Source organism: Notolepis coatsorum (genome assembly GCF_963971535.1).
Source record: "Notolepis coatsorum genome assembly, chromosome: 15".
Lineage (NCBI taxonomy): Eukaryota > Metazoa > Chordata > Actinopteri > Aulopiformes > Paralepididae > Notolepis > Notolepis coatsorum.
The window spans coordinates 92,298,749-92,316,345 of NC_140179.1; the positions used below are offsets into that span (position 1 = coordinate 92,298,749).

Here is a 17,597-nt window from a genome sequence, read left to right on the forward strand (position 1 = left end):
CTGGTAGGATATTAGTGGAGAAGAAGGCGCTTGTGTTTTTTATAGCTGAGGTGATTAATAGTGCTTTCGGGGTTACATCTAGGACTGCAAAGGTTCAGGTGGTAGTGAAGGCAGCAGTGAGTCATTTGGGAGTAGAGGGGCTGGGGTGGGAGGAGGTGCATAGGGTGCTTTATTCGGGCGGGGTATCACAGAAGGTTTGAGGGAGATGGGGGTTAGGGAGTTGGGGATATCGGAAATACTGAGTGGGGGAGGGGGTGATAAGGCGAGGGTGGTGATGGGGTTTTGAGGAATGTGGGGGTGTATGATAGGGTCTGAGGGAAAGGGTCAGGGTTGGAAGTTAGATAGAAAGTTGAAATATACATGAGTCAGAGAGTGGGATATGTAGTATAATGTAGATGTAGGTTTATAGGGATGGTGAACAGTGTGGTTGTAGGAAGGTGTTTGTAGGTTAGGTAGTTAGTTAGACTAGTGGTTAGAGAGGGGAGACTGGAAGGCTGGCCCGATCGCCGGGTCGGTAGGTGGCGGTAAATGGCCCAAATTTGGTGCCCGTCCGCCGTAAAACACCATTTAGAAGAAGAAGAAGAAGAAGTTATTCTTAGAAGACGCTGCTGCTTGCATGTTGCAGACGATCTTAAAATGTTGTAGTTTCTAAAGTTACGTTTTGAAAAAGGAAGCAACCCCCAAAAACATTATTAACGTTGGCTGGCAAAATGAGCTCGTTTGCAGGGCGGATGAAGGAATACCCGAGTATATCACTGGACCGCTTCGACAGAGAGAACCTACATGCCCGGGCATATTTCCTCTCACACTGTCACAAAGGTGAGTCGCTCGCTACTACATGTCTTTTTAATTTGCGTTAGATAGCTTGACACCCACAGACACACTTCTGGTGTGTAACGTTATAATACATTTATTTTATAAACTAACTCTTGGGTAATAATAATGATAATGTGTAGCTGTGACTAGAGCATTCGAGATGGATTGAAAACTATTAACAGAATGTACAATTCAATTGTTATGGGGATGCAGACCAGAAAAATACGTTCGTCTTGTTTACATCAGGGTCCCCCTATTTACATTTACAGTTTGTCATTTAGCTGAACGCTTTTAGTTTGATCCAAAACGACTTACAAGTTCTGTACGACAAGTCATCAGGAAGTCATCATCATCATTGCACTAGAATGGCTGGTAAACATTGCATTTGCATGTATTCCATAACACAGCCATCATCACTCAATGCATTTCCTAGCCCTAGTAGAATAGCTGATGATTCCATTACTGTGTGGCTCGAAGCCATGGCATAGAACACATTGTTGGGGGGGATTCAACAGCGTTATTCTCATTTTGTCACGCGTTGCGTTTACTCAACCAATAATTAAAGATAACTGGTTTCAGCCAAGACAAGAAGAGAGGAAGACAACTGTTGTGCCCCCTCTATTTGTGTGTCTGATGTCTGTCCTCCCCCCTCTCTGTGGTTGTGTCGTGTGCCTCACTGTCGCTCTCTCTATCTCCCCCATCTCACTCTTTCTCCCCACCCCCATCTCTGTCCCCCTCTCTCCTCCCCCCTGTCCCTCCCTCTCTACGACTCTCTCTCTAGCACTCTTTCTTTCTTTCTATTTCTCTCTGTTTCCCTCTATCCTCCCCCTGTCCCCCCCCTCTCTACAACTATCTCTCTATTTCTGTCTCCGTCCGATGATAGTGTATTATTGTCATCCACAACAGATCACATGAAGGGTCTGAAAGGACCTCTGTTGAAAAGGAAGCTGACATTCAGGTGAACACAAATGGAAAGATTAACATCTGCACTGACATTTGCATACATTGCATGTCTGACTGAATTTTAACATCTGTCCAGTGTGTGTGTGTGTGTGTGTGTGTGTGTGTGTGTCTTGGCTCCAGTCGAACAGTCAGGCTGTACTGTTCCCTTGTGACCAGAGAGCTGCTGCTGAGTGACCCCAAGTATTGGTTCTGGGAGGACCGTATTGTAAGTCCGTGTTCCGTTAACATCATGAGTCATGACCCTTTTAATATAAACCTAGATAATATATACGTTGTTGTCTTGTCTCCACACGACCAGACGTCATTTTCTAGGGCTGACAGCAGATGATAACGGTAATAACAGACATATAGCATAACAGATACTAGCATGTGATAAAGTGACATAATTAAATATGAATGATAACAAGTTTGAAGAAAAGTACATAACATTTTCTCAAAAGTTCATATGATAATAATAATAATAATAATAGATTTCATTTGTAATACGCTTTACAGTTGCGGGGCAACTCTCAGAGCGCTACAGTTAAAGGGGAACTATCTTATAAATGACCTTTTCCAGTGTTTAGGGTTATTTTCTAGCTATGTGGACTTATAGTAATAGGATCTATGTCTCTAATTCTCGATTTGGCGCATTCTTCCAATTCTCCTCTCACAATAATGTCCCTCCCTCAAGTGAGTCATCTGAAAATTAGCGTATTCGGGACGTCAGGTGGTGCGTATTTGCATAATAACACCCGCCCCCCTCTAGCTGCCAGCCGAGCGAGAGCGAGAGAACTGTAAACACTCTCCTTCTCCCTCTCGAGGAAATCCACCACCGCGCTGCGCCACAGCTCATGCTCCCGAACCGAGAGAGAGAGAACTGTAAACACTCTGCGTGTCCTCCCGGCTCCCTCTCCCGGGAGGACACGCAGAGTGTTTACACTTTTTTCTTTGGTTTTTTTTGATGGTTTTGAGTACTTGATTAGAAATATAAATAAACCAATGCATTTTTTTGAAAAAAACCGTACAGATGTCTTCAATAGACTCACAGGAATTGTGTAAAGTTGCCCAAATAGTGCTAGGAATAGTAAAATAGTTCCCCTTTAAAGGAACTTAAAAGCTAGCGAGAATAAAGGAAAGAAAGAATATAAAAATAGGCAAGACTAAAACATAGAATAACATAGAGAAACATAGAATAATTAAACTGATAAAAGAAATTGGTAAAAGAACATAAAATGTGTGGAGCATTTTTTTTTTATAAAAAGTCAACAGAAAGGAGAACCGATTCTCAAAATGAATGTTGGATTATTATCTTTATGAAATAAATGATAGAAATAAAAGAAAACGAAGCATTCACATTTTTGACATTGGTTACTATTGGCAGCGGTTGACACTTTGAAGCGTTCGGGTTCAACCCTAGAATTTTCCTGATTTGATGTTGGAATTAATCAATCAACATATGCAGCCTGTAGGCTAGCATGGCTTTCCCCAGGAGTCTCACACCACATGGTGCTGAGTCGCAACTAGGAGGTGGTCTCTCACACACACACACACATGCACGTATGCACGCACGCACGTCAAATCAGTTGTCAAATCAGTTGTGCAATAGTCACTTTTGGTGAGTTGTTTCTATACAATTCAGTTATATGACATTTAGGTATGACACAGGACTACACAAGCATTTTTAGTATAGAAATGTGTCAACAGACTAAAGCAGGGAACCACAATATTTAGCATACGAATTATGCAGAATGTAATATCATAACTGTCTATTACTTTTCTTGCAATTGAGCCAATTTTCCTTAGGTACGGTTTTGAGGTGTGTGTTCAACAGAATGTCAAAAACACATTCACAAAAAGTATGGGTTACTGAATGCTGAACTGCACTGTTATAATCACTAAGCCATTGTAAGACCTTACCTGTGTCTCTGTATCACTTGTCTGCTGCCCTTTGATTAAAAAACGTCCCTATGTCCATTTTCCTTTTTTTTGGGCATATTTCAGTTAGTCACAGTAAAAGTCACATAGTAAAAGTGAGATAATTGACAATATCAAAACATGCTACGGCTGTACCGAATAGTTCGAAGCTTTGTTCATAATGTTGACATTCAAATTCTAAATCAAAATAAAACATGTTAACCCTTTAGTCGCCAATGACGTGTTACCACGTCATTCTCCGCCATGCGTAATCTGCCAATGACGCTGTAAGGCGTCTTTGAGATCAATATTTCAAAAATCTGTGATGGCAATCATATTTCACCCACGGAGACTTGAGATCTCCTGTTGATCTCCTCTCAACTCTCCAACGGTTCAAGAGCGCCATCTGGTGGCCGATCGGCGGATCGCCCAAACAGGAAGTGACGCGCCGGAAGTGGTGCTCATCCATATTCGGTCCGGGCACTCGCTATCGTTAGCGGGACTCCAGCTCGACACACTGGACAGCGATCCGTTGCCAATAACTCTATAAACAACATGATTTGGACGCATATAGCAATATACAACCTGGACATGGATCGCATATATCAACATCCCATAATCGCGAACTTTCTGCTCCACGCTGACCACCCAACGGTCAGAGGAAGCTGCGGTAAGTTTCAGCGTGTTTGAATATTATGATCCATATAAACTGCTGTGATCTATGTATCGCCCATACTACATGAATGATTTAATGTCGGCCACGGATTTATAAACCCCCCCCCTCCGGTCACCAGCAGATGATGAGGCATGACGTTTAGGACCTTGTACAATTGAAAATTTTAATCTGACGTCAATCGGTATCAAACTACATTTGATGATGTAATATATGTATTTATAGTAGGGATGCTCGATATTGGCTTTTTTACCGATACCGATATTCCGATATTGTCCAACTCTTAATTTCCGATACCGATATCAACCGATACCGATATATGCAGGGTTTCCCCCCCAAAAAAACTGAATAATTTCAGGTAACTAATAATTTCACTGGATATATATATAACAAATATTGTTATTGTTTTTTTCTTTTTTTAAACCGATACCGATATTTTCCGATATCACATTTTACTGCCGATATCGGCCGATAATATTGGTCGGCCGATAATATCGGACATCCCTAATTTATAGCTATAACTCGCCTTCTGCAGAATGCTGCAGAAAACGATAAACATATTTATACTTTAGACCGTATTTTAGTATGAATATGTGAATGAAAAAGTAGAACGTTGCTACATCCTAAACGATAGATACTTGACGTTGAATGGGCCATAGCAATGTCAATTTAGCAATACAATTAAAAAAGTTATAGCCCTGCAAAGAAGGGGAACAGTACTGGCAGACAGTGGATTAAGATCAGAATAATCCCTGGCAGATAAAGGGTTAATAATAAAAAAAAAAAAAAAAAATTTATTTTATTTTTTGCCAAGGTATGGCGAGTGCCATACCTTGCCATACCAGAACGACGCCCCTGGTTGTAATCCCTATCTGATTGGATCAGATTTGTATTCATTCATTTCAACTCATTATGAATTGGAAATGGGGAGACCCTGATGAAAGTCTTTCTCTGGTCTGCACCCCCTTAACAATTGTGTGTATTGAGCTGTACTGTACTGTACCCATTCTGCAATCCGTTAATTAAAATGTTCAATCAAGAATCAATAGGGATTCAATGTTTTGAACTCCTGGGCCCAGGCCATCAGGATGCTCAATGACAATGACGCCATGTAACAACCTACACTCACTGCACACACATCCACATGTACACACTCACTTTAAACAAACACTCACCTTACCACTCACTTTATTCACTTTAGACACTTTTACACGCTTTATATTTATCTATTATTAAAGAGATTTGCACCACATTCATACCTCATTTGCACCCTACTACACCAAGTTTTGTACCTCTGCATTCTACCTCACCGTTACTCATTTTACTCTGTATTGTATATTGTATATTGACTTTACCTACTTTTATTTCTTAATATTTTTTTTAACTTACTTTCTCTTTACTGTATGTACAGTAGCACACACTCAGGGGCTCATGAGAAACAAGCATTTCGTTATAACGTATTCTGTATTTTGTTCTGACAAATAAAAACAAACTTGAACTTGAAACTTGTACACATACAGGACCGAGAAATCACGTATTAGACAATGATGCGTCTGTTTCTAAGATGACCCCAAGCTTTCACTGCAAAGAAAAGGGTATCATTATTCTTTTCTTCTAAAACATATGGTGGTGCTAGACAGTGCGTTGTCATAGTGGTGCTGCCCCCTATACCATTGTCTCTAGGGAAAGGCCTGGCTAGTAGGCTTGTCATTAACGGATGGAATAACCGCGCAGGTCTTACCCACACACTTGACGTTGCCGCAAACGGCTCACTGGCTGCAGAAGTAGTTTATTAACTGTTTGTTTGCTTTACCGTCGGACAATATTAAGATCAATGGTTGAACTGGCCGAAGTGCGGTGATGTAATGGAATACTGTCCGCTTGACATTGTGACCGGCTTTGTCCAAGGTTCCTCTGGAGCTGGAGAGTCCAACACAGATCTCCCTGGAGGACGAGGCTTCTGGAGAGGTAACGACATCCCACCATGCACCTCACCATTCTGATATCATTTGAGGCTTTATAAAAGCAGCACAATGAACACAAATCTGTCAGTGCCGAGTCCGACCTCATCTTAAATAACAAACAGCATTGCTTGTTGTAGTTAACAAAGAGAGGCAGAGTTGATTTGCACAAAAAAATAAAAGACATTTAATATGTATTCGATTTTTATTTTCATATTCGAATCCCATGCCCATCGAACGAAGCTTTGAAGTATTTAAGACGGCCCTAGTGCACGCAACGCCAACATGATCCCACCATGCACCTCACCATTCTGATATTGATCGTGCACGCAACGTCAACATCCCACCATGCACCTCACCATTCTGATATTGATCGTGCACGCAACGCTAGGGCTGCACGATTAATCGCTTTTTAATCGAAATCGCGATTTGGAATGATGCAATTATCAAATCGCCAAGCCTGCAATTAAAAAAAAAAAAAAAACTTTTTATTTTTTATTTTTTATTTAACCAGGAAGTCCCATTGAGATACAAGATCTCCTTTGCAAGGTAGACCTGGCCAAGATGACAGCAATAACATTTGCAATACATCACACAGCAATAAAATGTGCGATACATCACACAAGAACATAATAAATGTGCATGTATACAATACATCACATGTAAACACAAAGCAGAATAGTCTACATGATAGTAAAAGTGTATAATACAGGGTAATACAGTAATTTTGCAGTTGGGACCCGACTACAGAAAGCAGCAACATTCTTCTTGTAATTATTTTTTTAAATATGTTATAATCGCATCGCAAATCGCAATCGCAATATCTGTCAGAATAATCGCAATTAGATTATTTCCCAAAATCGTGCAGCCCTACGCAACGCCAACATCCCACCATGCACCTCACCATTCTGATATTGATCGTGCACGCAACGCCAACATCCCACCATGCACCTCACCATTCTGATATTGATCGTTCACGCAACGCCAACATCCCACCATGCACCTCACCATTCTTGATCGTGCACGCAACGCCAACATCCCACCATGCACCTCACCAGGGCTGTCGCCGAATATTTTATATTCAAATTAATTATTTAATTGTAAAAAAAATAAACATAGGCTACCATACAAAAAATATTGTGAAAATTAATATTCGATTGTGGGAAAAAAAACAGGCCCCGGCCTGAATGCGCAATGTCACTTACTGGTCTGAGGGGTAGGTATGTTGATTTTAAAGGTCATTTATTTTGTTTATACAATGTGCAATAATAGATATTCCAATGATTCGAACCTGTGTTTTTCTTTTAGAAGGAATAGTCGAATGTCATTTTAGGGCAATTTTAACAGCCCTACAGATCTCTTTAACTCACAAAAAACGGAAACTGTGTGCGTATGTTAAAACATATGTAACAGCTGTGTCTGTGTGTATGTTAAAACATATGTAACAGCTGTGTCTGTCCGTATGTTAAAACATATGTATCGGCTCAGCTGTGTGTGTTAAAACATATGTAACAGCTCAGCTGTGTGTGTTAAAACATATGTATCAGCTGTGTGTTAAAAGTAAACATGTAACAGCTGTGTGCATGTGTTAAAATGTATGTAACAGCTGTGGGTGTGTTAAAGCGCATGTAACAGCTGTGTGCGTGTGTTAAAGCGTATGTAACAGCTGTGTGCGTGTGTTAAATAGGGGTGGGACAATACATCGATCCAGATCGATATATCGATCTATTATCAATAATCAAATAGGATCGATGCAACGTAAAAAGATCGATTTCATATTGCGATACTCTTATTTTGAAAATCCCCGCGAGTCATATCCGCCGGCGCCCAGTATTGTGAAACTCCGTGTAGACATTACAGCAGTGTTTGCGTCTGCTGTAAAGCTCTACAGAGCGTCTATTTTGCGAGCCGATATAAGTCTGTGCAGTTTTTTCCCCGCAACGGGTCAAATGCATATAACAGGCGTTGCATCGTCGCCATTCCTTTATGCCAACGTCGCGTTAAATATCTAAATGAACGTCGCGTTGGCTGGTTAAAAGCTAAGCAGCTAACCGTGAGAGAGAACAGGAGAGTGGAGAGGGGACTTGGAAGGAGGAGGGGTGGGGGCTGTGGGGGACTGTGTGTGTGTGTGTGTGTGTGTGTGTGTCTGTGTGTGGGTGTGTCTGTGTGTGTGTTAAAGCTCAATATATAAAAACAAAAGTGAACAGGAGGTCTATTTGTATTAAAAACAATAGATTGTTTTTCATTTAAATGTCTGGAAGAGCTCAAAAATAAATACATCAATTGATATTTCCGTAGCCTTTTTTTAGTTGATCTAAATGTGACTGATTGTGTTAAATGGGCACATAATATTGCCTCATATCGATCGCAGGCACCTGAATTGAATCGAAACCGTATCGTATCGTATCGTGACAGACTTTGTGATATCGGCAAATATCGTATCGTTGTCCAAAGAATCGATATCGTATCGTGATGAAACTGGTGATTCCCACCCCTAGTGTTAAAGCGTATGTAACAGCTGTGTGCGTGTGTTAAAGCGTATGTAACAGCTGTGTGCGTGTGTTAAAGCGTGTGTGCGTGTGTTAAAGCCTATGTACTACTCCTCACCTTCAAAGACCTCCACAGCCTGGCCCCCCCCCTACCTGACTGATCTCCTTCTCCCCTACCGCCCCACCCGTTCCCTCTGGTCCTCCTCCACTGCCTCCCTCACTGTCCCGACATCCAAGCTTAAAAACTTCGGAGATCGGGCCTTCTCTCGCACTGCACCCCGACTCTGGAACTCCCTCCCCCAGTCCATCAGAGACTCCCCTACACTCTCCACCTTCAAAGCTTGCCTCAAAACCCACCTGTTCTCCCTTGCCTTCAACCCCCCCCCCACCCCTAAACCCCCCCCTCCAACCTGATTGATATGTCTCCAGTCTTTTTTTTGTGCCATCAGGCTGTCTCCCCCGTTCCCCCCATGGTCTCATGTTCCTTTTGTTTTTGTTTCTTTGTTGTTTTGTTTTTGTTTCTTTGCTTTCGTTTCTTTGTTTGTACCCCTGCTCCCGACTACTGTCAGCGACTTCGGGTTATTGAGAAGCGCTATATAAATTAAATTAATTAGTGTGGGTGACCTGGCGAAGCCAGGTTGCCACCCACACTATACATATCCATACTCTTTTTATTAGTGTGGGTGACCTGGCGAAGCCAGGTTGCCACCCACACTATACATATCCATACTCTTTTTATTATTATTAGTGTGGGTGACCTGGCGAAGCCAGGTTGCCACCCACACTATACATATCCATACTCTTTTTATTTCTTTATTCTTTATTCTTTATTCCACCGATTTTGCAAACACTTTGCAACACGTAAGCGTTCGCGCCCCATACACGTGAAAGGTATCAAAACGAGCGGCTTGCCTATGGCAACACCGGTCTCCGATCTCGTAAAGTTTCACCGCACCGTCTGGCTACGAATCGACTTTAAACGGTAAAATATCGGTCCCATTGGGAATGCATTGCATTTTAGAGTGTAGCAGCTGAAATAATCTTTTTCCCCCTACCTTGGGTGAATTGCGAGTGTGATCTCAATTTTGGACGTAGAAATAAAACAAACACATCAAAACGATGACACGGCTGTCATCCCGCTCACAAAAGAAAAATAAATGGAATTGGACATTTCTATCTCAACTGACGACCATTTGTTTGAAGGTTCTCCTCCCCATTGACCGCCATGCAATCGCACTCTAGAAATCACATTTTTCACACTATTTTTTAGCCTTCTGTTCCGATCGCCGAAGGAGTGCCACAATATTGCACGAATGTCACAATATCGCGCACAACCCTTCGCCTACTCGTTGTAGTGCTCATGTGCGCGTCACAACGCTTCATCTCTTATAGTTTTCTTTTAATCAATGTGACAATGCAGTCATGCATCTGCCTCCATACAAATGCATTGGATAGAAAATATGCAAGTCATAGTGATTGCTTCACCTGTGTGGCTCATGGCTCACTCATGATTGGTTCAGCTGTGTGGCTCGTGGCTGAGCTGCCAATGACATCATCCACTTAACCCATCATTGGCCATCACTGTGTTGCACTACTGAATTGCTGACAGCGCCCTCTGTCTTGTGGGTTGTGTCATTGTACTCAGTAGGGATATCCTCTTTCATTTTTCATTGGTCCATGTTGACCACCTTTCATTGGTCGATGTTGACCACTCCCCCGATCCTTAGACCACGCCCCCTTAGGCCACACCCCCTCAGTGTATCTCTTGAACCGTTTGTCGTAGAGACTTGCGGATTGTGCCATTGTACTCGGTGTAATAGTGTAATAGTGTGTAATAGTGTAATAGTGTGTAATAGTGTAATAGTGTAATAGTGTGTAATAGTGTAATAGTGTGTAATAGTGTGTAATAGTGTAATAGTGTAATAGTGTGTAATAGTGTAATATTGTGTAATAGTGTAATAGTGTAATAGTGTGTAATAGTGTAATAGTGTGTAATAGTGTAATAGTGTAATAGTGTGTAATAGTGTAATATTGTGTAATAGTGTGTAATAGTGTAATAGTGTAATAGTGTGTAATAGTGTAATAGTGTCTAATAGTGTAATAGTGTAATAGTGTGTAATAGTGTAATAGTGTGTAATAGTGTAATAGTGTGTAATAGTGTAATAGTGTAATAGTGTGTAATAGTGTAATAGTGTGTAATAGTGTAATATTGTAATAGTGTGTAATAGTGTAATAGTGTGTAATAGTGTAATAGTGTAATAGTGTGTAATAGTGTAATAGTGTAATAGTGTGTAATAGTGTAATAGTGTAATAGTGTGTAATAGTGTAATAGTGTGTAATAGTGTAATAGTGTGTAATAGTGTAATAGTGTAATAGTGTGTAATAGTGTACTAGTGTGTAATAGTGTAATAGTTGTGCCATTGTACTCGGTGTAATAGTGTAATAGTGTGTAATAGTGTAATAGTGTGTAATAGTGTAATAGTGTAATAGTGTGTAATAGTGTAATAGTGTGTAATAGTGTGTAATAGTGTAATAGTGTGTAATAGTGTGTAATAGTGTAATAGTGTGTAATAGTGTGTAATAGTGTAATATTGTGTAATAGTGTAATAGTGTAATAGTGTGTAATAGTGTAATAGTGTGTAATAGTGTAATAGTGTAATAGTGTGTAATAGTGTAATATTGTGTAATAGTGTGTAATAGTGTAATAGTGTAATAGTGTGTAATAGTGTAATAGTGTCTAATAGTGTAATAGTGTGTAATAGTGTAATAGTGTAATAGTGTAATAGTGTGTAATAGTGTAATAGTGTGTAATAGTGTAATAGTGTGTAATAGTGTAATAGTGTAATAGTGTGTAATAGTGTAATAGTGTGTAATAGTGTAATAGTGTGTAATAGTGTAATAGTGTGTAATAGTGTAATAGTGTAATAGTGTGTAATAGTGTGTAATAGTGTAATAGTGTGTAATAGTGTAATAGTGTAATAGTGTGTAATAGTGTGTAATAGTGTAATAGTGTGTAATAGTGTAATAGTGTAATAGTGTGTAATAGTGTAATAGTGTGTAATAGTGTAATAGTGTAATAGTGTGTAATAGTGTAATAGTGTGTAATAGTGTAATAGTGTGTAATAGTGTGTAATAGTGTAATAGTGTAATAGTGTGTAATAGTGTAATAGTGTGTAATAGTGTAATAGTGTAATAGTGTGTAATAGTGTAATAGTGTGTAATAGTGTAATAGTGTGTAATAATGTGTAATAGTGTAATAGTGTAATAGTGTGTAATAGTGTAATAGTGTCTAATAGTGTAATAGTGTGTAATAGTGTAATAGTGTGTAATAGTGTAATAGTGTGTAATAGTGTAATAGTGTGTAATAATGTGTAATAGTGTAATAGTGTAATAGTGTGTAATAGTGTAATAGTGTCTAATAGTGTAATAGTGTGTAATAGTGTAATAGTGTGTAATAGTGTAATAGTGTGTAATAGTGTAATAGTGTAATAGTGTGTAATATTGTGTAATAGTGTAATAGTGTTGCGGGTTGTGTCATTGCACTCAGTAGGGATATCCTCTTTGATTGGTCTATGTTGACCACTCCCCCGATCCTTAGGCCACGCCCCCTTTTTGTATCCTTTGAACCGTTTGTCATAGAGACTCGCGAGAGACCCTCTCCCCCGTTGGCCGGCGGTGCACAGGCGTCACCCACACTTTCACAATTTCCCCCGCGCGGAATTGTCTAGTTATTCTTTATTCTTTATTCCACCGATTTTGCAAACACTTTGCAACACGTAAGCGTTCGCGCCCCATACACGTGAAAGGTATCAAAACGAGCGGCTTGCCTATGGCAACACCGGTCTCCGAACTCGTAAAGTTTCACCGCACCGTCTGGCTACGAATCGACTTTAAACGGTAAAATATCGGTCCCATTGGGAATGCATTGCATTTTAGAGTGTAGCAGCTGAAATAATCTTTTTCCCCCTACCTTGGGTGAATTGCGAGTGTGATCTCAATTTTGGACGTAGAAATAAAACAAACACATCAAAACGATGACACGGCTGTCATCCCGCTCACAAAAGAAAAATAAATGGAATTGGACATTTCTATCTCAACTGACGACCATTTGTTTGAAGGTTCTCCTCCCCATTGACCGCCATGCAATCGCACTCTAGAAATCACATTTTTCACACAATTTTTTAGCCTTCTGTTCCGATCGCCGAAGGAGTGCCACAATATTGCACGAATGTCACAATATCGCGCACAACCCTTCGCCTACTCGTTGTAGTGCTCATGTGCGCGTCACAACGCTTCATCTCTTATAGTTTTCTTTTAATCAATGTGACAATGCAGTCATGCATCTGCCTCCATACAAATGCATTGGATAGAAAATATGCAAGTCATAGTGATTGCTTCACCTGTGTGGCTCATGGCTCACTCATGATTGGTTCAGCTGTGTGGCTCGTGGCTGAGCTGCCAATGACATCATCCACTTAACCCATCATTGGCCATCACTGTGTTGCAGTACTGAATTGCTGACAGCGCCCTCTGTCTTGTGGGTTGTGTCATTGTACTCAGTAGGGATATCCTCTTTCATTTTTCATTGGTCCATGTTGACCACCTTTCATTGGTCGATGTTGACCACTCCCCCGATCCTTAGACCACGCCCCCTTAGGCCACACCCCCTCAGTGTATCTCTTGAACCGTTTGTCGTAGAGACTTGCGGATTGTGCCATTGTACTCGGTGTAATAGTGTAATAGTGTGTAATAGTGTAATAGTGTAATAGTGTAATAGTGTGTAATAGTGTAATAGTGTGTAATAGTGTGTAATAGTGTAATAGTGTAATAGTGTGTAATAGTGTAATATTGTGTAATAGTGTAATAGTGTAATAGTGTGTAATAGTGTAATAGTGTGTAATAGTGTAATAGTGTGTAATAGTGTAATATTGTGTAATAGTGTGTAATAGTGTAATAGTGTAATAGTGTGTAATAGTGTAATAGTGTCTAATAGTGTAATAGTGTGTAATAGTGTAATAGTGTAATAGTGTAATAGTGTGTAATAGTGTAATAGTGTGTAATAGTGTAATAGTGTGTAATAGTGTAATAGTGTAATAGTGTGTAATAGTGTAATAGTGTGTAATAGTGTAATATTGTAATAGTGTGTAATAGTGTAATAGTGTGTAATAGTGTAATAGTGTAATAGTGTGTAATAGTGTAATAGTGTAATAGTGTGTAATAGTGTAATAGTGTAATAGTGTGTAATAGTGTAATAGTGTGTAATAGTGTAATAGTGTGTAATAGTGTAATAGTGTAATAGTGTACTAGTGTGTAATAGTGTAATAGTGTAATAGTGTGTAATAGTGTAATAGTGTAATAGTGTGTAATAGTGTAATAGTGTGTAATAGTGTAATAGTGTAATAGTGTAGTGTGTAATAGTGTAATAGTGTAATAGTGTGTAATAGTGTAATAGTGTAATAGTGTGTAATAGTGTAATAGTGTAATAGTGTGTAATAGTGTAATAGTGTAATAGTGTGTAATAGTGTAATAGTGTGTAATAGTGTAATAGTGTGTAATAGTGTAATAGTGTGTAATAGTGTAATAGTGTGTAATAGTGTAATAGTGTGTAATAGTGTAATAGTGTAATAGTGTGTAATAGTGTAATAGTGTGTAATAGTGTAATAGTGTAATAGTGTGTAATAGTGTAATAGTGTGTAATAGTGTAATAGTGTAATAGTGTGTAATAGTGTAATAGTGTGTAATAGTGTAATAGTGTGTAATAGTGTAATAGTGTGTAATAGTGTAATAGTGTGTAATAGTGTAATAGTGTAATAGTGTGTAATAGTGTAATAGTGTGTAATAGTGTAATAGTGTGTAATAGTGTAATAGTGTAATAGTGTGTAATAGTGTAATAGTGTAATAGTGTGTAATAGTGTAATAGTGTGTAATAGTGTGTAATAGTGTGTAATAGTGTAATAGTGTGTAATAGTGTAATAGTGTGTAATAGTGTGTAAAAGTGTAATAGTGTAATAGTGTGTAATAGTGTAATAGTGTGTAATAGTGTAATAGTGTAATAGTGTGTAATAGTGTAATAGTGTCTAATAGTGTGTAATAGTGTAATAGTGTAATAGTGTAATAGTGTGTAATAGTGTGTAATAGTGTAATAGTGTGTAATAGTGTAATAGTGTGTAATAGTGTAATAGTGTAATAGTGTGTAATAGTGTAATAGTGTGTAATAGTGTAATAGTGTGTAATAGTGTAATAGTGTAATAGTGTGTAATAGTGTAATAGTGTAATAGTGTGTAATAGTGTAATAGTGTGTAATAGTGTAATAGTGTGTAATAGTGTAATAGTGTAATAGTGTGTAATAGTGTAATAGTGTGTAATAGTGTAATAGTGTGTAATAGTGTGTAATAGTGTAATAGTGTAATAGTGTGTAATAGTGTAATAGTGTGTAATAGTGTAATAGTGTAATAGTGTGTAATAGTGTAATAGTGTGTAATAGTGTAATAGTGTGTAATAGTGTGTAATAATGTGTAATAGTGTAATAGTGTAATAGTGTGTAATAGTGTCTAATAGTGTAATAGTGTGTAATAGTGTAATAGTGTGTAATAGTGTAATAGTGTGTAATAGTGTAATAGTGTGTAATAATGTGTAATAGTGTAATAGTGTGTAATAGTGTAATAGTGTCTAATAGTGTAATAGTGTGTAATAGTGTAATAGTGTGTAATAGTGTAATAGTGTGTAATAGTGTAATAGTGTAATAGTGTGTAATATTGTGTAATAGTGTAATAGTGTTGCGGGTTGTGTCATTGCACTCAGTAGGGATATCCTCTTTGATTGGTCTATGTTGACCACTCCCCCGATCCTTAGGCCACGCCCCCTTTTTGTATCCTTTGAACCGTTTGTCATAGAGACTCGCGAGAGACACTCTCCCCCGTTGGCCGGCGGTGCACAGGCGTCACCCACACTTTCACAATTTCCCCCGCGCGGAATTGTCTAGTTATTATTATTATTATGTAACAGCTGTGGGCGCGTGTTAAAGCATATGTTGCAATGGGCCTGGTCTACAACATGCACTACACCACTAAGGTACCCATGTACATGTCGAAGGTCGGTGAATACCACGACCACAACACCAGAGGGAGTTCCACAAATCATGTTCAACCCAGATTCGGCTCAAACGAGGGTCTAAACACGTTTCGCAATTATGCCACATCAATGTGGAACGCCCTATGGCCTACCCACAGCCGTAAAAAAAAAATGTGAATCACTAAACTGGAAACTGGCCCCCATAAATGTACAAACCCCCTCTCCCACCCACCCCCTCCTAATGTACAGTTTCCTCCCCCTCGTATGTATATATTATCTGTTATTTAGGATCTCTGTTTAACAGTACTGTATATTTGCATATCTTGTATGTCACAAATGTAACAGTACTGTATACCTGTATGTCATGTATTGTCATAAATGTCATGATATATATCTGTATGACTCCCATCATTTTCCAAACCCCCCCTCCCACCCCCTCCTAATGTACAGTTTCCTCCCCCTCGTATGTATATAGTTTCTATTAGGATCTTTGTTTAACAGTACTGTATATTTGCATATCTTGTATGTCACAAATGTAACTACTGTATGTATACCTGTATGTCAGAAATGTCATGATATATATATGTATGATGCGTATGTCAGAAATGTCATGAATTGATAATGGGGGACCCTGATCATGTAAACAAGACAAAAGTCTTTCTCTGGTCTGGTCTCTCTTGTGTGTATTGAGCCGTACTGTATTGTACCCATTCTGCAATCTGTTAACGTTTTCAATCAATCAATCAATCAATCAATCAATCAATGTAACAGCTGTGTGTGTGTTGTGCTAAAACATATGTATCAGCTGCCCCCTGTGCGTGTGTTAAAACATATACAGCTGTGTGCCCAAATAAATTACCATTATATTGTTTTTATGCCTCGTCATACTTGTGAGGAAGAAAACCACTGATTTAAAATGTCAGGCTAGCAAAGACATCTATAGGTGACCTATCTTTTTTTTTTCACCCCTGAATTCTAGTAGGGCGGGATACGTTGGAATGACTTTGAAAACGCCAAATGACTTGTTTTGACGAATTTAGCCTACAATGAAGAATTGTCAAATATCGAGCCCGACGATTAATTGATACATATTGGCCTCAACCGCCTAAGGACCGGCGTCGGGACGCTACGGTGCCTCAATGAAGAGGTGGGGCCTCAAGGACAGTGCCTCATCATACGAGTGTGGAGCCCCTGCACAGACTGTGGAACATATAATCACTAGTTGCCCCAAACACTGGCCACCGTATGGAGAACGCGGGCTGATGAAACTGGACGACGAAACGTTGGCCTGGCTTGCCTCAACGGAGCTGCAGGGCTAAAGACACACGCCAGAAGAAGAAGACCTATTACTATTACTATTACTATTACAAGTAGTACTCATTTATATATTTTATATCCAGTTTAATCACCTGTACGTTGTATATTACTACTGAACTTTACTGTTACATTTGCACTCTAGTTGGATGCCAAACTTCTTTTCGTTGGACTGAACTTGTGCTGCATAATGACTACATTTTAATCTAATCTAATCTAAAATACAGCTGTCAGGTCGAGAACCTATAGGTTTATGCATATTTGCCCTTGTTTAGTCCTGCTTACTGAAGTATGAATCACTCACCATTGTGATCAGGTTAAAACGATTCTGGAGGCGTCACGAGTTAGCTATTTTGATCCCAATGGTGATGCAATCACACAAGTCAACCGCACAGGGACAAACTGTCCCCGACA

The 17,597-nt window shown here is 39.2% G+C and overlaps 1 protein-coding gene across 1 annotated transcript in view; it reads left to right on the forward strand.

The window, feature by feature from the left end:
* The first annotated feature begins 594 nt into the window (after positions 1 to 594).
* Positions 595 to 17,597, forward strand: part of dclre1c (DNA cross-link repair 1C, PSO2 homolog) — a 47,437-nt gene continuing 30,434 nt past the window's right edge. The window contains exons 1-4 of the mRNA XM_084330097.1: positions 595 to 819; positions 1,723 to 1,774; positions 1,900 to 1,984; positions 6,257 to 6,316. Of these exons, the coding sequence (XP_084186223.1) occupies positions 711 to 819; positions 1,723 to 1,774; positions 1,900 to 1,984; positions 6,257 to 6,316 (306 nt within the window). The 5' untranslated portion in view covers positions 595 to 710. The remainder of the gene's footprint in view (positions 820 to 1,722; positions 1,775 to 1,899; positions 1,985 to 6,256; positions 6,317 to 17,597) is intronic.